General features: G+C 42.3%; 1 protein-coding gene across 2 annotated transcripts; it reads right to left on the bottom strand.

The window, feature by feature from the left end:
* Positions 1 to 1,923: 1,923 nt before the first annotated feature.
* LOC102949138 (TBC1 domain family member 7) lies at positions 1,924 to 26,331 on the bottom strand. Of its 2 annotated transcripts, XM_007089741.2 has the most exons (8): positions 26,117 to 26,331; positions 24,161 to 24,280; positions 22,837 to 22,917; positions 19,242 to 19,429; positions 13,320 to 13,457; positions 4,915 to 5,060; positions 3,447 to 3,576; positions 1,924 to 2,401 (listed from the first exon to the last, which is right to left on the bottom strand). In XM_007089741.2, exons 2-8 carry the CDS (start codon positions 24,270 to 24,272, stop codon positions 2,315 to 2,317), a joined length of 882 nt encoding a protein of 293 aa, XP_007089803.2. In that variant the 5' UTR covers positions 24,273 to 24,280; positions 26,117 to 26,331; the 3' UTR covers positions 1,924 to 2,314. The 2 variants fall into 2 exon arrangements, with proteins under 2 accessions (XP_007089803.2, XP_007089804.2); XM_007089742.2 differs by lacking the exon at positions 22,837 to 22,917.

The raw sequence follows: 26,331 nt of genomic DNA, 5'->3' as shown, positions 1-26,331 counted from the left end.
AAAAGCACTTCACTCTAATGAACCCAGACCCCATTTACTGAGGTAAAGTCAGGCACACACCCACAAGCCCGTGGACAATGTGTTGATTCCATCTGTTATTAGGCAGAAGCCACACACACCCCCCCCGACCGTCCAATGGCCCTCAGTATCTCCTAGCAGAGCAGAGTTAAGAGCTTTTTCATCAGTGTTTATGAAGACACTGTAAAAAATAAATGAATGTGTGTGTGTGTGTGTGTGTGTGTGTGTGTGTGTGTGTGTGTGTGTTAAGACATTGTGGAAGGGAAGGACTAAGCCTAAACAATGTTAAATTAATTTTCCAAGGGACAGGGAGGGAGAGCCCCCACGTATTAGCTGAAACAGTTTTGGTTACAACAAGAACCCTGGGCTGTAACAGAGGGGAAATTCTGTAGTCTCCTGGCAAAAAGTTTTGAATAATGGGAATATGGGTGGATTTTCATCAGGGGCTGTCCTTCTCACCAAAGGCAGTGGGCAGAAACATTTTCAAAATACTTAGGCTCTCTGCAAGATAAAATTCTGATACCAAAATGAAATTGGACCCTCACCTATTCTATCACTGGGGGCCTTAAAAAACCCTGCTGCTGAGATGAGCCATTTGGCTTTCTAAGAAAACTGGTGATGGTATCAGATTGACTCACTTTAAAAGAAAATCCCCCAGGCCACAGCCCATAGCCAGAAAGGTTTGTCCAACCTGCTGTGACAGAAGATACTTGCAGAATACTTCTGTTTTGATCCCTTCGTAGGACAGTAAGAGTCTTCCCTTCAGTGTATCTAGACCCTCCCCTAAGTTGTAAAGAGGAATACCCCTGCCCCTGAGCTTCTTTCCTCCCAAGAATCCCAGGAGCCTCCTGTGCCCCTCTCCCCCCCCCCACACCCGCTCTAGGGCATGCTAGTCTTCCCCCAGAATCCGGGATGAAGCAAGAGCACATACCTTGAAACTATCCTCTTGTTGAGAGGTTGCTAATTCTTTGTTTCCTCTTTTTCTGAAGTTGAAATTTACTATCACTTTATAATCTGTATTTTACTAAAAAGTTGTACTAATGTTATGTGGCTATAAATTAAATAGAAATAAAATTATTTTTGTTATAGGACTTGTCTGTGAATTTCACGTATCCCCCAAAATCACCAAATAGTAGACAACTGGAGCAGGAATCCCTTCTTACATGTTTTCTCTCAGATCTCCAACTGGCTGGAAAGTTCTTTGGGGGCAGAACCAGTCACTGAATGAATGCAAAGCATCAACTGTAGGCAGCATTTTGCTTTAAGAAGTTTTCTTCTGGGTGTATTTTTTTGTTTTAAACATGAAACACTCTTGGATATGTTACTATACAGAAGTACCAGCTGGTTTCAACGACTCGACTCCGTTCTGAGTTTTTTCCCAACAGTTATTTTACACATCAGGGAAGGAATGAATTGTCCGAATTATAGCTCCGTAATTTCATGGTCTCCCTCCTCTTCTGGGTACAGGGTCCAAATCACCCCTCGGGCTCCTGCAGGTCTGGCAGCTCAATCAGGGCCTCGTCTCACTCACCTCTCTCAATGCCCGTAACCGCTCAATGAACAGTCACCATCGTGTGGCACAATATGGCCCAGGCCTGTTAGCTGTTAACCTTACTTAACCCGCCACTTCTCATATTCCAATTCTAGGTGGCAGAGTGCTCCCTAAAGCCCACCCGACATTGAATGACCCATCAGGAAGAAGCAGGAGTCCAGCAGGACATCAGCAAGCACTCTCCCTCCTAGTAGGTAAATTTAGACATGTTTTGTTCAGTAACTGTTTCATTCCAACCGAAACTGAGAAAAAAAAAAAAGTAAGGCTTTTATTTAAACCGATTTGGCAAGACAAAGCCTCAGAAAGCAGCCGGCTTAGATTTCAACAAGTACTGCATGAACGAAAGCCGAATCTGAGCTGTCAACAAAAGGAAGTTGTTCTTTATTCCAGAAATAGACCTTAGAAAGTAACAAGCGTGGTGCTAAGGAGACAGAAGCAGGGCGGGCTTGCTTATACACTGCCTACCGTGGTACCCGCTCACCCTGACTGAACTGCTTTGCAAACAGAGAGGCATTTTCGAATAACCCTTTTAAAATGCTATTCAGAGTTGAACTTTGTACCTCTGTGCACCCAAAAGAGGCTGCTCCACAACACAACGTCACCAGGTGTCGTAAATCATTTTACTGGAAAAAGTGATGCTTTGAGTGCCAAAGCAGAACCCTATTTCAATGAGTTTAGTAGACCGTGTCCTGAGAGCACACTGCTCTGGGGGGACCTGGCAGGCCGTGCACGTGTCGGGAGTGGTCAGGCTGAGTGCACCGGGGTCCCACAGTGCTTGTGCCATAAGTCAATGGCCTTGCTCACGATTGCGTCCGAGCTGTCCTGGGGAATCTGTGGACAAGCAAACCAGTCTCTGTGAAATTTCAGGGTTTATAACTTCATCATGTCCCTTACTCACTATGGCACAGCACTTAATTCCCACCGGAGTCTCCACTACTTGCCAGAGAGTATCGTATAAAAGGCTGCTGCCAGGATCTTTGTTTCACGGGCCACCTGAGGACACACTAAGGAGCTCTTGACAGACCGCCTGGGTTTAAAACCTGCCTTGCCCACCGTGTGCCCCTGGGCAGGTTACCGAAGCTGCTCGAGTTCACATCCCATCTCCACAATGGGGCAAATGACAGCCTCACTTCCTAGGGCTGTTTAGGATTACATGGGAGAATCCATGAGAAATACTTAGTATGGGCCCTGGCACTGTTAGCCACCAATACAATGCTGATGATTCATTTACTCATCACACGTTCACTTAGTACTTACTATTTACTAAGCCACTATTCAAATGTCAATAGTGACCAATTTAAAAAAAAAGAATAGACCTGGGGTCCAGTGAAATTCATCCAGATTCATTCATCCATGAATCTCTTCTACCTCTCGCCTGGTTAAGTTTATTTATTCGAAGATACACAGAGATTCATTTAGACCTTTTCCAACATGCACTAAGTATATACTTAAGCACATTAACAAACCCAACTGGGATTCAACCAGAGACAGTAACAGTAATGAAAAGGCTTACAAGCCCCCCTCCCCCCCCAAAAAACCATCAAGCTTCCTTTCCACTAAAAAGGATTATTCAGCCTCACATGACAGACCTCACCTCTTCCTCTTCTCAACAAGCCTTCTGAGAGTCACATCAGGGGAGGAGACTCTAGTCTTCAGTGCACACAACAACGGTCTCACTGCTCAGACCATCATCCCCCAAGGAGAGAATGTAAACTGTAATCCACAGACCAACTTTAAGCTAAACTTTTCCAAGGGGAAAAAGTATTTCTTATAATGTAAAAATATCAGAGAAAGAATGTGACGCAATAAAAAAATCTGGCTTCCCAAACGACTTCCTTTCTAGATTCAAAATCAAATTGGAAAAAAGCATACTTACATTTTCCAGAAACTTTGTTATCTTCTCTGCACTGTTCAGAGCCATTACTTTTATTTTAAAGGTTAATAAAATTTCCACAGCTACAAAAACTAAGATCTTACAGGATCCACTTACAACTTTATCCCAAACCCTATAAAAACAAAAAGATACAATAAAATCATTTGAGTGTGAAATTTATGTTTAGCTAAACATCTCAAATTACAATATTAAACCAAATTACTTCTTTTAAGTATAAACTTCAGAGAAAAGCTATAATGAAATAATCATCAAAAAAACAACAAAATAAATCAGCCATTTGAAACTTATTTCAGACACAATTAGCACTGGAAGGGAAGAAGAAATAATCACTAAAAGGTACTTGCTCTGCAAGGGATCTACGAAACACCCATTCCCTAATGTTTTAAAACTGACATTTTAGGGAAAGGAAGTCGTTTTTTTTTTTTAATGTTTATTATTTAATTTTTTGAGAGAGAGACAGAGACAGAGTGCAAGCAGGGGTGGGGCAGAGAGAGGAGGAGACAGAATCCAGAGCAGGCTCCAGGCTCTGGGCTGTCAGCACAGAGCCCGACATGGGACTCAAACTCATGAACCGTGAGATCATGACCTGAGCCCAAGTCGGACACTTAACCGACTGAACTGCCCGGGTGCCCCTAGGGAAGGAAAGTCTTAAACCAAAGTTTGGATTTCACTAATATTGTGTAATGCTAATATAATCATTAAATACTAAGGAAAACAAAAGCATCATTTGAAATGAGATTGGTGCAATGGTTCCAGTGATTCAAATTCCTAAAACTTCTCTAAGAGCTTAAGGAGCTAGTTATTGATCTCAACCACTCTAAACACAATTATTCTGGTAATTCTTCAAGCTGGTGTTACACTCTGTGTGCTTAGTCACGTACTGTCTTGTGATGTCCTCTGTATGTCACCTCCCCTCCCAACCACCTCACACGGTCTTTGAGCGGGAAAGCCCAGGGCTCTGAACTACTGGCAGCACATATCTGAGCTGAATGAGAACGGAGTTTGAGTCTTAGCTCTCCGCCTGCCTTCACCTACTTTAAAGATGCCATGATGGAACTAAGAAATAGGAAGGTTTGCTTGGGATTAGGATCCCCCACATTTCTGGCAAAGGAAAGCCTATATCCATATAAACTCCTAGAGACGGTTTCAGATGTGAATAACCTACAGCATCTAGCATATTGAGGGCCTTCAAGTTTTCTAATGTTACATTCTAATATTTCCAGCATTAACATCAATTTGTATTCATATTAGATTAATATTACTAACGTTCTAGTATTTCTAACTGTATACACAATAAGTAGAATCAAGTGTTGCTCTGTGGTCTGCCAGAGAAGTTCGCTTCAAACTGTGGTATTGTTCTAAAGCAAATTCATACTTTGAAGGCTGATCGTGTGAAAAACCAGGACGCTTCTCTGACTCCAAGCCTTCAGAACATCCATGAAATACTTGCCTCTGTAAACTGGATTCGGGCAAGCACCCTGCGAAGCACCTCTTGAACCAGAGATCATAAGGAAGCTTGGACAGCGCAGAACACGTCTTCAGATGACTCAGCAATCGGCTATCTTCCAGATTCAAGTATTGTTCAAAAGCCTTTGGCTAGTGATTAAAGAGGAAGAGAGATTACTCGTTTCCTGTGACATAACATTACCCAATCTTACAGCCTGTGGTGAATAAAATGTACCTGCTGACTGCAAGTAAGTGCTAGAAAACAAAATTTCAGACTCATCCAAGTCATTAGTGACGCAGGTTTCCCAGGTCAGCACCATCAGAGCAATCAACAATCTGGGGCTCAGGGGTTTTCCGGGTTGTTACCCTAATGCTAACGGCACTAATAAGGTTCAACTGAAGGTCAGAGTCCAAAGCAAAATTCAATTGTTCTGGGGAACTAAGAGCGGCCCATGACACTCCTGGCTGCTCTAGAGTAGATGATATACTCAGGAAAAAGGGAGAAGGGGAAAGGGTAAGACCAGAGAAACAGAGCGGGACCAAAGCGGGGAGACGGGGTTTGGAAAAATTAGACCAAAAGAGCTGGACGTGAAACGGGCCCACCCGTCCCTGGCCACACCGATGCCGACCATGCTGAGCACTGCTGTGCACCATGCCAAAGACACTCCTAAAAGAGACGTCCACAGGAGGAACTCTGTACCCCACGTGCAGGAGAACTCTCAGGAGGCAGAGAAATAACGGGAAGGGGATGAAGAGCCTAGATTCTATCTGGTAGCCTCTCCCACAGAAGGTTAAGCAGCAGCCAATTCTAGGAGCTGGGAGAGCTAACAAAGCTGGCTCCCAGACCAGCCAAATCCACCTTGCACGAGCCGCGGCATTTAGAGTCCGCTGGCCAAGAATGGAGCCTGGGGGTCAAACTCTGCCAACTCTGAAGTCTGTATTCCCTAGCCAAAAAAAAAACCCAAAAAAACCAACCACATCCCATATCACCTGAGCAAATATAAATGTTTATTTTCCTAAATATCTGCATCTCAGCCAAAGAAGTAATTCATATCCCTTACCATGTTCACTACAGCAAACACTACGCTACATACAGGGAACAGAGTAAAAGAAAACATGAAGCCCCTGCCTCCAAGGAGCTTGCAGTCTGCTTGAGACAAACATGTAATAAAGCTATCATGGGGTAAGCACAGGATGCTGGACACGTCGAGGTGGGAATCCTAACCCAGCTTTTAGAAGCCATCAACAGTCTCCCAGAAAGGTGACATGTGAGTTGGCTTATAAAGAATGACAGGAGCTAACCAGGCAAAGAGAGGCCCACATATTAATATGGGGCCCAATTTTCTCCTCTCTCAGGGGATCTCGAATGTTTTCTGTTTAACCAACTTTCCTACACGACCTAATAATTCCTGGAGCTTCTCAAGAACACTACACACAACTCCCCCAAAGCCAGAAGCTTTTCTCCAAAGTACAAGTCAAAGGACTCTTGTCCTCGCCTTTCACCTCTAAAATCCTATTCTAGAATTTTCATTGGTTCTGCCAATGGAATGTTTTTTCACAAACATGGATGAAAACACATATATCACGCACTTATATGTTACGTCCCATAGCAAAGAAACTCTCATCTAAAAGTCAGTACAAATAATAGATAGGGAGGAGTGAAAATTTTAAACCATTACCTTTTTCCCTCACCACAGTGTAAGCTCACTAAGGGCAGAGACTGTGTATCTATTTTGTTCACTGCTAGTTCTCTGGCACCTAGAACATTACTCAGCATTGTAAGCACTCAACATAGAATTGAGAGTAAATGAGTATCATGAATTAAATGAAATGCTGAAACACATTAATCAACATCTTTTTTTGAGAGAGAGAGAATACGAATGAATGAATGGGGAGGGGCAGAGAGAGAGAGACACACAGAATCCAAAGCAGATTCCAGGCTCTGAGCTGTCAGCACAGAGCCCGATGCGGGGCTCGAACCCCTGAACCACAAGATCATGATGTGAGCCAAAGCCGGACACTTAACCCACTGAGCCACCCAGGCGTCCCTGTCAACATGTTGATAATCACTCAATGTACATCTTTTTGCCAGTCTTATTAAGTTTTTCTAAACATTTTTTCTTGATTTATAATATGTTCATTATAAGAAATCTCGAAAATACCGTAAAGAATAACGAAGGATATAAAGATCACTTATACTCGCTACTGATAATGTACAGATCGTACAGCATCCAACTGTTTTCCTGTCCCTCCCAGCTTGTGCGGACACGCACCTGCACACTCTCTGGCTTAAAAAGCACAGCAATGGCAATGAAAGGAAACCCACTTACTTTAATGACTACACACAATTAAGTCTGAGATGGCTTACAGACAGTCTGCTCTGAAAAGAGATTAACGAGGGAGGCCATCCACATCACAGGATGGTTTCTCTTCTCCCTGCTGGAGAAACCCTGTCAAAGAGCAGAAATTCCTAAAGCTTGTAGAGAGAGGAGTGGCTGTGATGTAAGCCTATGAATCAGAATACTGCAACATAATCAATGTGTCATCACCAGATCGAGTCTTGTCTTCTGATGCCAAAAACCCATCACTGCCCATTGCATATGCATTTCGCTAGAATTACAAACCAAGCTGTGCTTTGTGATAACCACTTTAGTTGGTAACAAAAACCTGATGATGATAGGAAAGATTATAAAAATTCTCCTTTAACAAAATCCAGGAAGAAGAGGTCGACTAACCATAGTAATGCAAATTTTAAGGTAGACCAAACAGTTTAAATAAAGAGAAAAGTTCAAGTGAATGAGTAAATCAAACAGCAACGCAAAGGAAATTTAACTTTTCTTACACATTCTGAAGAACTTAAAAAAAAAAGCTTCATAACAATTTAAAACTATGTGCTGGGTACTATAAACATACATATTAAAATAAACCTCTCTTTTGGAAATGAAGAAATCAACTTAGGAGGCATTAAGTATCTTGCTGATTTAAAATTCATTTCTAAAAAGCAAAAAGAGTTCAAGCATAGCCAGAGCACTTTTGAAACAGAACAACAATATGAGGGAGTTTACCCTACCAGGTACCAAAACATACTAGGAAGCTATATTAAATGACTCATATGGTGTGGGCCCAGGAATAGACATATAGCTTGAGGGGGGAAAAAAAAGTCTAGAAAGAGATATAAGTATATATGAAAATCCAGTATATAATAAAGGTGGCATTTCAGATCTGTGAAAAATAAGAATGAACCGACACTGTAAATGGTAGGCAGTTCTGTTTCCTAATTGTTTAACTTTGGGCAAGGTACTTAACTGCTCTGTGCTTCAGTTTCCTCACCCATAAAAACAAAGATGTGCGTTAAAATTAAGTTTTCATTAATAAAGCAAACTTCCTGGCATGAAGCACAGTCTTAATAACTGTCAAACAGAAAGAGGAAGTGGAAAAAGGTTTACTGCAGTTAACAACCAATAAACAAAGTCAAATCTGAGTCTGATGTCAAGCACAAAGATAAATCCCTTCACAAATTAAAGGACTAAATTTTAAAAGGTTTAACAGACACATAGACCAAAGGAGTAGAATAGAGAACCCAGAACTGGGCCCACAAATGTATGGCCAACTATTCTTTGACAAAGCAGGAAAGAGTATCCAATGGAAAAAAAGACAGTCTCTTTAGCAAATGGTGCTGAGGGAACTGGATACCAACATGCAGAAGAATGAAACTGAACCACTTTCTTACACGATACACAAAAATAAACTCAAAATGGATTAAAGACCCGAATGTGAGACAGGAAACCATCAAAACCCTAGAGAAGAAAACAGGCAACAACCTCTTTGACCTCGGCCACAGCAATTTCTTACTTGACACATCTCCAAAGACAAGGGAATTAAAAGCAAAAATGAACTATTGGGACCTTATCAAGATAAAAAGCTTCTGCACAGCAAAGGAAACAACAAAACTAAAAGGCAACTGACAGAATGGGAGAAGATATTTGCAAATGACATATGGGATAAAGGGTTAGTATCCAAAATCTATACGGAACTTATCAAACTCCACACCCAAAAAACAAATAATCCAGTGAAGAAATGGGCAGAAGACATGAACAGACACTTCTCCAAAGAAGACATCCAGATGCCCAACAGACGCATGAAAAGGTGCTCATCACTCATCATCAGGGAAATACAAATCAAAACCACAATGAGATACCACCTCATACCAGTCAGAATGGCTAACATTAACAACTCAGGCAACAGTGTGGCGAGGATGTGAAGAAAGAGGAACCCTTTTGCACTGCTGGTGGGAATGCAAACTGGTGCAGTCGCTCTGGAAAAGTGTGGAGGTTCCTCAAAAAATTAAAAATAGATCTGCCCCTATGACCCAGTAATATCACTACTAGGAATTTACCCAAAGGATACAGGAATGCTGATGCATAAGGGCATTTGTACCCCAATGTTTATAGCAACACTTTCAACAATAGCCAAACTATGGAAAGAGCCTAAATGACCATCAACTGATGAATGGATAAAGAACATGTGGTTTATATACACAATGGAATACTACTTGGCAATGAGAAAGAATGAAATCCTGCCATTTGCAACAAGGTGGATGGAACTGGAGGGTATTATGCTGAGTGAAATAAGTCAGGCAGAGAAGGACAGATACGGTATGTTTTCACTCATATGTGGTCCTGAGAAACAGAAGACCATGGGGGAAGGAGTAAAAAAAAAAACAGTTACAAACAGAGAGGGAGGGAGAGAGAAACCATAAGAGACTCTTAAATACAGAGAAAAAACTGAGGATGGGGTGGGGGAGAGGGAAAAATGGGTGATGGGCACTGAGGAGGGCACTTGTTGGAATCAGCACTGGGTGTTGTATGTAAGTGATTAACCATGGGAATCTATCCCCAATACCAAGAGCACACTGTATACACTGTATGTTAGCCAACGTGACAATAAACTATATTTAAAAAATAAAATAAAATAAAATATAAATTAAATATAAATTAAATAAATAAATAAATAAATAAATATTTTTAGGGGTGTCTGGGTGGCTCGGTCGGTTAAGCATCTGGTTAAGCATCTGATTCTTGATTTCGGCTCAGGTGATCTCCTGATTCATGGGATCGAGCCCCGCATCCAGCTCGGTGCTAACAGTGGGGAACTTGCTTGGGATTCTCTCTCCCTCTCTGCCCCTCCCCTGCTCATGCTCTCTCTCAAAATAAATAAATAAATTTAAATAAATAAATATTTTTAAAAGAGCAAAGTTTTTTAAAAATCTGTTTTTCAGGAGTGCCTGGGTGGCATCCGACTCCTGATTTTGGCTCAGGTCATGATCCCAGGGTCATGGGATCGAGCCCTGCATCAGGCTTCATGCTGGGCATGGAATCCCCTTCAGATCCTCTCTCTCCCTCTGCCCCTCACTCCCACTGGCACATACCCTCTCTCTCTCTAAACAAAGCATGCTTTCTCCCTCTCTCTCTCTCTAAAAAAATAAACAAAAATTTCAAAATAAAACCTGTGTTTTAATCTTGGAATTAGAAAGGGCTTCCTAAATAAGAAAAAGCAAAAGAAAAATATCGACAGATCCAATTGTATCAACACTGAAAAATCTCTGTATGACAGGGAGAAAATATTGTCAACATATGTAACAAGGGATAAATATGCAGAGCATATCAATAACTCTTACAAATTAAAAAGAAAGATGCAAACAAAATAGAAAGGTGGACAAATACAAGTGGCCAATAAGCATATGCAAAGCTGCCCAGCCTCACTAGAAAATGAGGATATGTAAATTAAAATGGGAGACCATGTTCACTATCAGATTAACAAAAATTTAAGAAACTGATACCATCAGGTATTGGCAATGGAGTGGAAAACAGAAAATCTTCTAATCTGTTGTGGGAAGCAAAATTGATATGCCTTCTGGGTGAGCAACCTGGCAATTAAAAAATTTAAATACATCTTTCAACCGAGCAATCCCTTTATAGGTGCCTGACCTACAAAAACATATATGTTTAAAGGATCATATACAAGGGCATGCTGACTGTCAACACAGAACTGTTATATTAAAATATGGCAAATTCTTAACAGGCAATAATATCACATTTTTAAGAGGAAAAAAAAAAAAGGTGGTTCTGGATGAGTGGCTCTCAACCCTAGCCATACTCGAGAATCACCTGCTGCTTTTTAAAACATAGAATTCTGAGCCCCACCCACCCCCAGAGATTCGGACTTAATTGGTTTGGGTGGAGGAAAGGCACTGGTAAGTTTTTAAAAGCTCCCAGGTGGCGCTAATAGGAAGTCAAGGCTGAACACTACCGATCTGCCCTGAAGTGGAAAAGTATTCCAAGACATTAAATCAAAAAAAAAAAAAAAAAAATTGTTGCACCATATGAACAATGTTATAATATTTATGTATTTTTTAAAGTTATACATGTAATAAATACATGAATCATTCCATGGACATATGTGTATATATTTGTGTACATATGTGTGTGCATGGATGCATTCCATCCATCCTAATGTACATAAGATAGTATAGAATATATACACTGAGCTAATGACAATATTTACTTCTTAGAAAGTAGGGGATAAGGAGGTGTCGGTACAGATCTTTGGGAACACTGGATTTATCCAGATTGTTTAATACTTCAAGAATGTACTTATTACTTGTGTTATCAAAAATAAAGAATTCTGGGGGGGCGCCTGGGTGGCTCAGTCAGTTAAGCATTCGACTTTGGGTCAGGTCATGATCTCATGGCTCGTCAGTTCAAGCCTCGCGTCCGGCTCTCTGCTGACATCTTGGAGCCTGGAGCCTGCTTCAGATTCTGTCTCCCTCTCTCTCTATCCCTCCCCCACTTGCACGCGCACTCTCTCTCTCTAAAATAAGTACACGTTAAAAAAAAATAAAGAATTTTTTAAACATAAACTAGCAAAATGCTACTGAATTTGCTCCAATACGAAATAAGAAAAGCTAATGAAATCATGGTAGAATCTGGATCTCTTGATTTAATTAGGCAGCCAACATTATGCTTCCCTCACCGTGTTTGAACTATTTTTATTGAAATCATACTAAGTCAATTAAATTTTAAAATTCTGAAAATCAAATTTTACTTAACTGAAATCTAGAAAATACTCTTGTAACAGTGCTCTACAAAGCTGAAGGGTCTTGCCAAGTGCCCCGGTAACTGTTGTAGTTAGCACAGTTATCCTCGGGGCTCAGTCAGCCTCCGTCAGCGCCCCCTCATCGGGCCCTGCAGCCACTATCACGGTCACTGATTTCAAAAGAATTTTCTAATGGAACAAGTCACTGATTTAAGAAAAAGACATTCATGCAACACCCAGTGCTCATCCCAACAAGTGCCCTCTTCAACAGCCATCACCCACTTTCCCCTCCCCCACTCGCCATCAACCCTCAGTTTGTTCTCAGTATGGAAACCAATTTGACAATAAATTACATATATAAAAAAAAAAAAGAAAGAAAGACACTCATTTTTATAAATGAGAGAAATAAAGGAAAAAACTAGAAAAAGAGCATGGCAAAGAGCCACTGGCTTATGCTGACAGAGCAAGTGGCCGTAGTTCTCCGGACTTGCGGGTCAGAGCACAGCCGCCAGCAGGCCGCCTCTGTCACATCCAGTCACCTTTCCTTCTTCAGTAACAGGATCCTGTTTCCACAGGAGATCGCAATGTGATCCCAGCCTCTGCTGCAGACAGAGGTGGCCGGGTGCCGTGGTCCTGCCACTAACAGAGGTGCAGAAGCAAAGTCTGTCCAAGGAAGACAGACGAGACTGGCTGTCCCTTCCACTCCTTCCCTTTGGTCTTTGCCCTTCCCTTTCTACCATCTTAGGTCATAGATGTCATGGCTGTCACTCTAGCATCCATCTGTGAACAGAGGAGGAAGAAGGGTCACACCTAAGAATGCCAGACCAAAAGGACAGGAGCCTGGGTCCCCGCAGACATCATGGCACTATGGCACCTGCTCTGGACTGCCTTCCCTCTAGACTTCTGGTTACAGCAGAGAAAAAGATAAAGCTTCTGTTATTTAGGCTATCCGTTATATGCAGCCAAACGTAAACCTTAAGTAACAGAGAGGCAATCCTAGATAAATCCAGTATATTCTAGCCCAGGATAAGAAATAAAGAGCAGAGGTTGCAGACTATGGCCTGCAGCAGGCCAGATGCACCGCGACCATTCTTTCATGCACTGTCAATGGCTGCTTCTGTGCAACAACACCAGAGCTGAGTGTTTGCAACAGAGAGAGACACAGAGACCATCTGGAAATAGTTACTGTTGACCTTTTACGGAAAACAGTTTGTAGGGAGCCCGCTCATAATTGCAGCAGCACCAGGAAGTAAGGCTATGTCCCTAGTACCACTGTCCACCGCTACCCTCAAGAGAAAGAAAAGCATCCCTCACCAGCTGGGGTAAAGACTCCCGGTACTTGTTATTTAATTGGTTCACAAAGCATCGGATGATCCAGTAACAGTCGACGCTGTCCTCCACCATCTCTTCCACGGCTTTGGCAATGGCAAGAAATACTTCATCTTCTGGCTCCTGAAAGATTAGTAATAAATCTCTGGTTAAAGGGCGGAAGCCAGCAGAAGAGAGGAATACATATTTCTTTGATGAAAATGAAACCTTACCCCCTAACTTTTGAAGAGGCGGCATTAATAAATCAAAGTGGAACTGAAAAGCACATGGTCCATGACTAAACAGAAGACTAAGGCGGAGATAAGGTTGGGTAACCAGAGAAATTTATTTGGATCAGTGGTGCTCATGACTGCCCAAGTTTCAGATTAAGCACTCAGAGATCTTCCACTTTCTAACGTTTAAGGTCATCAGAGAAAACATAAATCATAAGCAAAGTGCTGGCTCTCTCCACCCAAAAATATTCTCAGGGCTAGAAAAGAAATTCTTCCAAAAGGATGTGATAAATATCATAAACAGTAACCGGATACATCTGTTAATACAGTAATTTGCAAAAATCAGATGACTCCAAAAAGACTAATAAAGCATTTTCTTTATTGGAAAGCATTCATACATACCTTTAGAATTTTGTTCTGTCTTTAAGCAGCTAATAAGTTAAAATGTCCCTAGAATCAGAATTTTAGGAATGAGAAAAATGGCATTTCTCAAACATTGTGTCAATACTCAAAATATGAACATAAACCTTCAAGTAAATTTAAACAAGGTAATCTTATAAAAACTAGAATCTACTAAAACCTATTTTGTTTTCAAACACCATATCGTACACAAAATTATGTTTTCATCTAGGATTTAACAGCCAAGGATTTTAGTGTTAAAAACAAACTAAAAAGCATCTTTCTATTCCTCTTAAAAGCTCCAAGTTAAATCAAAATTCCCATTTTGTTTTTTTTATGAACTAAGCTCTATGCTTTATTTGGATTTTATTAGTCCCCCCCCCCCTCACCAATATCCTTTTTTCCATTCCAGGATTTTTTTTTTATTTGCATCCAAATTAGCATCTAGTGCAACAATGATTTCAGGAGTAGATTCCTTAATGCCCCTTACCCATTTAGCCCATCCCCCCTCCCACAACCCCTCCAGCAACCCTCTGTTTGTTCTCCACATTTACGAGTTTTGTCCCCCTCCCTGTTTTTATATTATTTTTGCTTCCCTTCCCTTGTGTTCATCTGTTCTGTGTCTTAAAGTCCTCACGAGTGAAGTCATATATTTGTCTTTCTCTAATTTCGCTTAGCATAATACCCTCCAGTTCCATCCATGTAGTTGCAAAAGGCAAGATTTCATTCTTTTTGTTCTCCAAGTAATACTCCATCGTGTATGTATGCCACATCTTCTTTATCCATTCATCCGTCGATGGACATTTGGGCTCTTTCCATACCTTGGCTATTGTCGATAGTGCTGCTATAAACATGGGGGTGCATGTGCCCCTTCGAAACAGCACACCTGTATCCCTTGGATAAATGCCTAGTAGTGCAATGGCTGGGTCGTAGGGTAGTTCTATTTTTAGTTTTTTGAGGAACCTCCATACTGTTTTCCAGAGTGGCTGCACCAGCTTGCATTGCCACCAACAATGCAAAAGAGATCCTCTTTCTCCACACCCTCACCAACATCTGTTGTTGCTTGAGTTGTTCATGTTGGCCATTCTGACAGGTGTAAGGTGGTATCTCATTGTGGTTTTGATTTGTATTTCCCTGATGATGATGAGTGATGTGGAACATTTTTTCATGTGTCAATTGGCCATCTGGATGCCTTCTTTGGAGAAGTGTCTATTCATGTCTTCTGCTCATTTCTTCACTGGATTATGTGTTTTTTTGGGTGTTGAGTTTCATAAGTTCTGTATAGATTTTGGATACTAACCCTTTATCTGATATGTCGTTTGCAAATATCTTCTCCCATTCTGTCAGTTGCCTTTTAGTTTTGCTAATTGTTTCCTTTACAGTGCAGAAGCTTTTTATTTGATGAGGTCCCAGTAGTTCATTTTTGCTTTTGTTTCCCTTGCCTCCAGAGACGTGTTAAGAAGTTGCTGTGGCCAAGATCAAAGAGGTTTTTGCCTGTTTTCGCCTCGAGGATTTTGATGGCTTCCTGTCTTGAGTGAGGTCTTTCACCCATTTTGAGTTTATTTTTGTGTATGATGTAAGAAAGTGGTCCAGGTTCATTCTTCTGCATGTCTCTGTCCAGTTTTCCCAGCACCACTTGCTGAAGTGGAATATCTTTATTCCATCAGATATTCTTTCCTGCTTTGTCAAAGATAACTTGGCCATATGTTTGTGGGCCCATTTCTGTGTTCTCTATTCTGTTCCCTTGATCTGAGTGTCTGTTCTTGTGCCAGTACCATACTGTCTTGATGATTACAGCTTTGTAGTATAGCTTGAAGTCTGGGATTGTGATGCCTCCTGCTTTGGTTTTCTTCTTCATGATTGCTTTGGCTATTCGTGGTCAAAATTCCTATTTTAATAAAAGCATTTCATTTTAGGTCTCCTTTCAACTCCTTAATATTCTAGAAAATGTCAAGAGTAAGAGAATCACAGAAAATAACATTTTCTTAACATTTAATTAATGTCAGAGGAAGAGAAAGAAGAAGGGAGACTCCATTCCCAGACTCCCTTCCCAGACTCCCACCCAATACTGGAACTCTGCTGGGGGCTCCCGAATGTGCCAGCTCACTGGCTCCAGGATGGTCTGAGAGGCTAGCGAGGAGGACCAATGTCCTCGACCGTGTTCCCAGGCCTGTGTCGAGCACTGTCACGCACTCTGCTATACAGGAATACTAAACAGGCTGCGTGGGGCTCAATGACTGGGGAGATGTGGGGGCAGAGCCAACACCAACACTTTGAGGTCACACTTGCCACAGGCCGCAGTAGAGGTGTCGGCTTGGAGCACGGACCAGCTGAGTAGGGATGAGACGCATCACTTAGGTTTCTTGAACTAATAGATAGTCTAACCTCATTTAATATATAATTTAAGAACTTGCAGAGAACTATCCACTTCGCTTTGTCAGAGGTAAGCAAAGTTTAAAGACGTTTGTTAAGAGTTCCAATTATTTTCAGTTCTCTCTTGATAAACTTAACAAAAGTGGACAACAACCTAAGCTCTATCCGTGGGAACCACATCATTAACTTCAAAAAGAATGAATAAGTCAAAACTCTCAAAGTGCTATACTGACTGGTAGGCTGTAAACTGCAATGAAAAAAATAAGCTTGGGGGGGGGGGGTGGCCTGGGTGGCTTAGTCAGTTGAGTGTCTGACGTCGGCTCAGGTCATGATCTCGCAGTCCGTGAGTTCGAGCCCCGTGTCGGGCTCTGTGCTGACAGCTCAGAGCCTGGAGCCTGCTTCAGATTCTGTGTCTCCCTCTCTCTGCTCCTCCTGTGCTCGTGCGCTCTCTCTCTCTCCCTCCATCCCTCTCTCTCCCTCTCTCTCTCAAGAATAAACATTAAAAAAAATAATTAAAAAAATAATAAGCTTTGGGGCACCTGGGTGGCTTAAGTCGGTTGAGCATCTGACTCTGGATTTTGGCTCTGGTCATGATCTCATGGTTCATGAGTTCAAGCCCCTCATCGGGCTTGCACTGATGGTGTGAGACTGCTCGGGAGTCTCTCTCTCTGTGCCTCCCCTACGTGTGCACACGCGTAGGCATGCACCCTTTCCTCTCAAAAATAAATAAACTTAAAAAAATGTTTTATTGAAGAGCACAGCTTGCAGGCAAATCCCGATTGTGAGCAGTGTTTTAGCCACATACAGACACAAAAAGTTAAAACGCCGAAAATGAATTTCGAACTGCATTAAAATAGCCAAAGCCCAAGAGTTATCATCATTCCTTTGCCTGAACTTCTCCTCTTGACGAACAGCAAGCAGTCCAAGTAACTGGAGTAAAGGTTTGTCGAAGACGAAGTTTAAAAAGCAGGTTGGGGCCTCCAGGTGAGGGCCAAGAGGTAGCTGGCAGTGCTGGTTCCGAGACGAACAAGCAGATCAGTAAGTGTACCAAAGAGGACCGGAGACTTTCATATTCGCAACTGTCAGACAAGGAACTCGCACACACAGGAGGGTGAAGGCTAGAGGCACTCGTGGTACTGGACTGGAACCAGAGGGATCAGTGTGAACGGGGGGCATCCAACACCCAGAGCCAGACACACAAACACACCTGGGTGTGTGTGAATGGGTGTGGATGATTCTATATATTTAGAGAAGGTGCACATGTGTCCCAGCTCTGTCTACGGACAGGACCTAGAAGCCACCACACACCAGCAACACACGAGAACATCCGCTGCCCTGTAAAACCACACTTGATTCAACACGGAAACAGCTGATTTGGGGCTTGGGTAGAGAAAATACAAGATGGGTTGGGAATATTTTTTGCGTCGGAAAGTACAGAAATGCTCAAAACGATGGGAACTTATCATAAAGAGAGAGGAGTCGATCTGAAGGGGCTCCCACTGGCCTAATCTGAGACAAGCTGAACATCAAGTAAATAATGGGAGTAATGGATTACAGGCCATTGAATAAAAGAGGAAACCATAAATTCATTCTGGCATAAATAAATAAATGAGGGAGAAGGGAAAACCCTTCCTTATAAAAGAATGCCAATTAATAAATGCAGAAGAAAAAAGCAGTTAGAAAATCACCATCTGGCAACCAACACAGTAAAAGTTACCTCAGGCAGGAATCATTAGTGCATGGACATTGACTTGGTCTCAAAGCATCTCCTCACAAATGACTTCTTAGTTACAAAAGGAAAAATAATAATCTTACTTTGAAGAAAAAGGGCCGACACCACTTTAACCAACTGGTCAAAGTTAGCGACAACAGTAATTAAGTATCATTCTTCCGCAGTATTCCTGCCAAAAATTCATAATCGAATTTTAATCATGAGGAAACAACAAATGAACCCAAACTAAGACACGCTCTACTGCCCAGTACTCTTCAAATGTGTCAAGGTCATCACAGACAGACCAAGGAACTTTTTCCAGATGAAAGGAGACGAAGATGTGGCAATAGATGCCACCTGTGAGCCCACACTGGATTCTAGACCCAGAAAAGGAAAGCAGCAGGACATTCAGTAAGGTTTACAGATTCATGGTATTTTATCAACGATAATTTTATGGGTTTGATAATTACAAAAGATGAAACATTTGGTGACACTGCACATGGGAACACTATACTATTTTTGCCAGTTTTTCTATTTCTAAAATGGTTTTTAAATAAAGAGTTAAAACACTTAAAATATTTTTTACATCATCAACAAAGGTTAAAACTAGTGGGTGAAAGTTTGGTAAGAAAGTCTGGTAAGTTCTGAACAAAACTTTTTGTTGGTTGGTGATACAGGGCATTATTGGGACAACTAGTCAAATGTGAATGGAGTCTGAAGATCAGATCTTAATACTGTATCAATGTAAACTTCTTGTTTCAATGATTATACTATGGTTATCCTATACTGTGGTGACCTAGGGGAGTGTTATTTTCTTTAGGAAGTATATACTGAAGGAATTTCAAGTAATGGAATATCATGTCTGCATCTTATTTTCATATGGTTTGGAAGAAAATATGTATACATAACACAGGGAAAACAACAAAGCAAACATGGTAAGATATTAATGATGGAGAAACTTGGGTAAGGAGTATATAGGAATTCTTAGTATTCTTGCAAGTTTGCAATTATTTCAAAATAAAATGTATTTTAAAAAATTAGATTGAGTAGGAATGTGCAGGGCCACGAACGCCAGGGAAAGATGTATTGCTTTTATTGCCCAGAGAGAAGAGAGCCACTGAGAGTTTCTAAGGTAAAATATGATGTAGTCAAATGCTAGCAGGATGGGACAGTCTAGACTTGAACTAAGTGTTAAACAAAAGTACCACTAACCAGTGGAAAGGAAGGACTTCGAGGCAACTTTCCAGACTCCAGCTGGTACATGCGGAGATAGACTTCAACCTGAGGCGTGGCCTCAGTGACACAGCGAACGACTTTCAGGGCGTGAAGGACGTCACAGTACTGCTCCTTGCGGTACAACATCACCTGGGCATGGGACTCATGGTGTGGAGGCAGGATCCCTATATGGAGACGGAGGGGGGGAAAGAAAGTGCAAAAACACTGAGATGCAAATCCAAATCCCCCCTTTATTGGAGAGAATCAAATGAGAAGCTGCCCATTACAATCAGACTAGAATCACACAGATATTTAGTTACCATACAGATTCTGTTTTAGAAATTCTCTCTATAAAGCAATCTTAAATTTTATGTACTATCATTATTTCAATGGTACCTGCATCATTGATATTTAAGAGAAATGCAATGGCATCATAAAGCCCTTGAATAAGTGTGCCACTTAAACTCACGATAACCACATCGTGATCAATTAATTACATCAAGATGATGTAATTAAATGTATGGTTGTCAGCCCGGGGCCACCCTCGGCTCCTACGGACCGGTCTCCAGTTGTTGCATGTTGCTCCTGCTATGCACTGAACTGCTTCCCCCAAAATGCAGATGTTAAAGCTCCGACCCCAGTGTGGCTAAATGTGGAGACAGCGCCTAGAAGCAGATTAAGGTTAAATGAGGCTGTAAGGGTGGACTGCAATCCAACAGAGCTCGGGCCCTTACAAGAGAAGGAAGAGATACCATTTGCTGTCTCTCTCTCTGCCATGTGGGGACAGATTGGGATGATGGCCATCTACAAGCCAAGTGACGCCTCACCAAGAACCAAACCAGCCAGCACCTTGATCTTGGATTTCTCAGTCTCCAGAACTGAGAGAACATAAACTGTTGTTTAAGCAGCCCGGTCTGTGGTATTTAGTTACGGCTGCCCTAGCCAACCATACAGGCCCCTCATCTCAGGACCAGCACTAACTTATCAAATCCTTCTCTTCCCCGATGATCAAAACTTGCTCACAAAGTAGCCTAGCTTGGAGACCACAGAAATCTCTGATTCTCACTGATGAGACCACCTTACATCATATTCTGATGCCATTTTATGCTCACTGGCTCATTTAAACATGCCTACCTATGAGGTTTGGGGGCAAAAACCATCTTTTTTACAAACAAATGGCATGGAAAAAGCAGAGTGGGAGGAGCACCGGACAGGCTTTCAGCAAAAACATAGTTTCTAGTCCCACGTGTGAGAACAGCAGGACTCTCAAAATGTCTCTCTGCGAACTTGTTTCCTCAGCTGTCAGAGGTGGGAAATGGGAGGGGTAAGCATCTCACCGAGCGTCCTCTGCACAACACGAGCCCTAAAAGCCCGCATGGAAAGAAGGATGCCAGGGTCAAACAGGTTTGTAAAACGCTGACAATGAATTTTCAAGGCTCTAAATTCTGCTATAAAAAAAAAAACGTATTTATTCCGGCCTCATTAAATGTAACAAGACTGTACAGGAACATGGACTCTGGAGTCCAAGTTCCTGGGTTTGAACTCTAGCTCTACAATTAAGTGGCTGGACGGCTGTCGGCCACTTACTCAATCTCCCCTTAGAGAAGGCTGAGCTTCTCCATCTGAAAAATGAGACTAATAATATGTGTCATACAGTTGCTGTAATGGATAAAAAATTATATAAAGTGCTTCGAAAGTACACAACACATACTAAGCCAGCGTTAAGTGTTAGCGTACATCTGATAAGGATCACTCTTTTAGTAGAAAACACCACAGATACAGTATGCTAAAGAACAGTCTGGAAAACAAAAGGTGGGTGAGCGCAAGAGACTTTAGCTAACATGACGCAATGTTAACATCTAACTCGCTTCAATGTTCTTTGTCCTGACAGAAAGCTTTACCTACCTTAGCTTTGGAGTTCGTACCAGGCTTCCGCAAAAGTCAAGGGAATACACTAACATGTCTGACTCCCAATGTCCTAACTAACTCCTCCATGTCCCCCAAATCTGGGCTCATAAAGATTAAACAGCTGTAATTACACCCTCCTCATACTACTTGAGGCAGCACAGTGCCTCCCATGTTCAACCTCAAAGAGCTAGTTCTAAAGTTCTGACAGTTCCCTGAAATGGTATCCGCAGGCCTGACAAGGTCCCTGAGTACTCAACCCCTGTTCTAGGAAGAGTCAGCCTGTCTCCTTACACGGCATGGCGGCTGCAAATCTCCAGTGTCTTTACCACAAAAATAACAACAAAGACTTACCTGGTAAAGACAAGTGGGGAAAACAGGGGTGACGAACAAGCCTGGACACTCTCGACGTGTCACAAAGCGCAACTGTACGCCTGCCACCCAATCCACTGGTGTTAGTAACTGATAAGACACATAGTATTTCCCAGCAGAAAGAGTGTCAGCATCCCTGGAAGGCATTTATTTTGATGGCCACTGGACACACCAAGATTTAAGAACGAAGGCTCAAGATGTAAGAAACACTAAAATAGTTGATACCTGCTCTCTGGGCAGTAACCGCACTGTCACCCACCAGACATACGAGAGCTCAAAGACTGTCGGGATGCACGACAAAGCAAGGCATTCCACTTTCTAGAATGGACTGTGCTTGCTCGCTGCCTCCACATTACATAATCAGACTTAGGACAGCAGATGTCTCAAGTCCTGCAAATACAGTACATTTTGGAAAGAGAACGGGGCCGACAGTCTATCTTACCTTCAAACGGGCTCCACCAACCTAAGTTCGAATCCTAGCTCTGCCACGTACAGACTAGAAGGCCCCAGGCAAGGGATTTAGCCTCGCAGTCTTTTTTCCCCATCTGCAAAACTGGGATACTAATACCTACCTCACAGGAGAATTTGGCGAGTACTCGAATTGTTTGTTTGTTTAAGGAAGAAAGAAAAGGAGGATGGCAACGGACAGGTATTATAAGCATCAGCAGGCCCAGCAGAAATCGAGGAAAAAACACATGGCTCAAAAGGCCAGTCACCTGTGGCCCCTAATACACTTTTTCTCCCACGGAAACTGAGCAGGCGCATTTCTCCTTCTCCTTCAGCCACTCGTCACTGGAATGTATCCATTTATGCTTCTAGGAAGTAAAAACGCCTCCATTTCTTTCTGACTCTGCTAGCACTCATCAGGAAGTTAGACCCCCTAGAGCTTGGAACCACAGAAATAACCAATTGAGAGCCACAACCTAGGAGTTAATTTAATTTAGCTCAGTAACCTCATTTTACAGGTGCGAGAGCTGAGGCCTAGCCGGGGTCTTCCTCAGGTTCACCCAGTTGACAGTGAAGCCCAGGCCAGCTCTTGCTCCAGTCCAATGCTCTCCCCGAACCTTGTTTCAGGAACACACCTTCCTTCCTCTTCTATTATTACTGACGCCCGGAGAGTAATATTTAACGTACCGCTACTGAAATCACCTTCTTAAAGGCTTTCACAGTGAGCAATAATTCAGTCTCCTGACAGTAGGCCCAATATGCAGCAAAGGGCCTAGAAGAATCCTCTCTTTCCTGACTGATAAGAATGACAAACATCCCATCACTCAACATTTTTGAAGATAAATCTTCCAACTCTTGAGTCTCATACCTAGAAGCACCTTCCATACCAACGCACGGTACATGGACGGGAGAGGGAATCTCTGACTAAAAGTACAAAGTTTCTCGATATCTAGAGGAAGAAACAAAGAACAATTGGTTAGAAACTTTTTATGCTGACGACACAAAAGTGCATTTTGGTTTTTTGTTTGTTTGTTTAATTCAAGTACAGTAAGACATTTCTCCAGAGGATGTCTACTAAGTCAGTAAATCTAGAAAAGGCAACACTGGTCTGATTTCTAGCCCGGGTGTTTCACCAACTGGCTACTTGAAAACAATCAGTGCTTCACAGCCTAGGAGATGCATGTTGCATACATTACTACGTTCCCTGTGTCACATTAGCAGTAGTCACTATTTACAGAATTTCATTTAATCCACGCTGCAAGCTTGTTGGGTAGTTATTGTTTTAAAGCTGCAGAAACTGAAGCCCCAAGCAGTTAAGTGACTTTAGTTAGCAGAGCTAGTGAATGGCATGGTCAGCCCTTAGATCCCCACATTCTCCAACAAACCACACTCAACTGTCCTGAACCTCAATTCTCTGTGCTCGTCAAATTCCAGCCATGCTTGGGGTGCCTGGGTGGCTCAGTCGGTTAAGCGTCCGCCGTCGGCCCAGGTCGTGATCTCGTGGTCTATGAGTTTGAGCCCCGCGTCGGGCTCTGTGCTGACAGCTCAGAACCTGGAGCCTGCTTCTGATTCTGTGTCTCCTTCTCTCTCTGACCCTCCCCCCATTCATGCTCTGTCTCTCTCTCTCTCAAAAATAAACATAAAAAAAAAAAAGCTTTGTCTTTAAAAAAAAAAAAAAAATTCCAGCCATGCTTAAACACAAAGATCAGGAGGGAAATGGTTTTGAAATTTTAGAAGCATTCTATGCATATAAAGTACTATTTTTACCTATGGTTCAGTTTATTTTACTTTAGTCAGCAGAACAGACCTTATTATTACTACAAAGCAACTAAGATGTCAACACATAATGTAGTCTCACAGTATTTGCATCGGAGAAAAATCGTCTGGAGAGTTATGAATTTACCCAGAAGCTATGATAACAGCTCTGGAAACAGAGGAAATATATGGGTCTAATATGAGAAAAAATACCACAGCCTTCTTAACAGTCCTCTCAAAGACATCCGACTCAGCCTCAGCACATAGAAGCTTGAAAAATCCATAACCTCTCCCAAAATACACATTTACCTGTCATCCTATCACTAAAAGATACAGCAGGTAACAAATACTTCTGAATGTCTTTTAAGATACCACTTCTTTCAGGACAGCTGGGACGACTAAAACCCAATAACCTCAATCTAACTTGTAAAACTCACCGAGCCGGTCATCTTTTAGGAGAATCTCCAATGATTTCTTTTCTTCAACTCCACGAAACCCCACTTTCTCATAATACACTGAACGGAAGTTTCTCTGAGAGTCCTCAGTCATGTTTCATTCTTGGAGAGAGAAAGAGTAGGGAGAGGGAAAGAGTGAGCTTACAAACAAGAGACTGGACAATTTGGGAACTTTTCCAATGATTTTCTCAAACTTCCCCCATGAATTCAATATACTAAAATAAACTGGCTGCCTTTGCATAGGACTCAACATTATCTATTTTTTTAATGTTTATTCATTTATTTTGAGAGAGAGAGAAACGGAGGGGCAGAGAGAGAGAGGCAGAGAGACAGACAGACAGACAGAGAATCCCAAGCAGGCTCCACGCTGTCAGCACAGAGATGAACAGGGCTGGATCTCACAAACCATGAGATCATGACCTAATCTGAAATCAAGAGTCACTTAAATACTGAGCCACCCAGGCGCCCCTAAATGTCTCATTTTAAACAACTAACACCACCTCACCTATGTTCCTTGGCCAAAAACCAGGACATAAAACTAAAGTCCTCTGAGCTGCTAAAATAGATTTCACAAGGTGCATGCACTAAGGCTCCTACTTTATTTATGGGAGTTCCTGGCCATTATACACGTTCAAAGAAAAGAGGGAAAAAAAACAAAACAAAACACTAGTGAAATACGAGGACAAGATGTCATACAAAAGGGGTTACCAAACAGTCTCCACTAGGAATTGTTTTTGTTTTTACAAATATTATGCATTAAAAAAATGAAACTATATTCTAAAATGCAGGCAATGTGTCTTTAGGTAGGATTCTGGGTGATTTCCTTTCTTTTGCTTTGCCATATTTTCAAATGGGCATTCTGTGAAATAAAAAACTAAACTATAAAAAAAGTAAAAACAACAACAAAACAAGCTTCTCACTTAGTTTTCCTTTAAACACAATCCTATCAAATGCAGTTATCGAAATCAGAGCCCACAAGAGACGAACAGCACTGAATTGTAAACCAGAAGGGGGGCAGGAGTGAAGCCTATTAATAAACGATGCCACAGAACTGAAGACAGAATAACGACTTAAAATCTGGCATTGGGACTCAAAAAGTTCAGCGGTGTCAGGTCCTTTCACAATAACGTTCATAGGACTGACTGCAAGACATCGGGGGGAAAGGTGAGATTAGGTTGGCATTTTAAGAATAAAATGGATGTAAGGCATTTTTCAGAAAGTATTGCACTGCCTGAAATCAAATACTTAAAATGTCAGTGCAAAAAGGAGTCTAATCCTCAGGTTTTAGAAATCCTGACAAGTCCCCAGCGAGGAAGGGAGGGTTGAGTTCCAGACAAGCCAAGGTCTTCCTTATCGAAAACTCTGCACCCCTTCGGTCTCAGGAAAGGTAAAGATTCGTTAAAAAGGAGAAATTCTAAAGGGTTCTGAGCTTTGGGGACCACACGTTTTAAACAAAAACAAAAACGAAACAAAAAACAAAAATTCCAGGGTGGCTCAGTGGGTAAGCATCAGACTTTGGCTCAGGTCGTGATCTCGCGGTTTGTGAGTTCGAGCCCCTCGTTGGGCTCTGTGCTGACAGCTCTGAGCCTGAAGCCTGCTTCTGATTCTGTGCCTTCCTATCTCTCTGCTCCTCCCGTGTTCATGCTCGCTCTCTCTCTCTCAAAAATAAATAAGCATTAAAAAAAATTAAAAAAAAAAATTCCAAAGCACTAAAACGCCAAATGAGTTCGGGGATTTCTTTAAAAGCAGCAAACAGCTGAAGGGCGGTGCAGTGCCCGTTACCTACACACACGATTCTCAGATTGCACTACGATGGCTACAGGTCCTCCCGGAGGAAAATCCTGTAATTTACACGCCGGCCCCTGAGCGTCCACCTGAGGAAAAGTCAACACACCCTGCTCCACGACCCCAGGTCCCACTCTCCCTGTTATGCTTCACCTCTAGCAGTGGAAACCACACCCGGGTTGAGACTAAGTGGTCCGGGGGGAGGCGGCGGAAACCAGGCCCAGCGCGCTGACCGGCCGGCGGGCAGGGGAGGCGACGTGAAAGCCGCCGAGGGGACGGGCGCGCCCGAGGGCGGCCCCCGGGGCGGAGGGAGGCTACGGGCCACCTGCGCCCGGTTACCTAGCGCTCCGTCGCCCCCGCCGTCGCCG

Source organism: Panthera tigris, chromosome B2, assembly GCF_018350195.1.
Source record: "Panthera tigris isolate Pti1 chromosome B2, P.tigris_Pti1_mat1.1, whole genome shotgun sequence".
Lineage (NCBI taxonomy): Eukaryota > Metazoa > Chordata > Mammalia > Carnivora > Felidae > Panthera > Panthera tigris.
This window is presented reverse-complemented; position numbering and strand designations above follow the sequence as displayed.

What these genes read in the sequence shown, in the direction of transcription:
- LOC102949138 (XM_007089741.2), bottom strand. Translation starts at nt 24,272, where the DNA reads ATGACTGAGGACTCTCAGAGAAACTTCCGTTCAGTGTATTATGAGAAA. An exon ending in GAAGTCCTTCCTTTCCACTG is followed by an intron (nt 13,458 to 19,241) that starts GTTAGTGGTACT and finishes CTAATCTTTCAG; the next exon opens with GAGCCAGAAGATGAAGTATT. An exon ending in GGGAGTCTTTACCCCAGCTG is followed by an intron (nt 5,061 to 13,319) that starts GTGAGGGATGCT and finishes TTTAATCACTAG; the next exon opens with CCAAAGGCTTTTGAACAATA.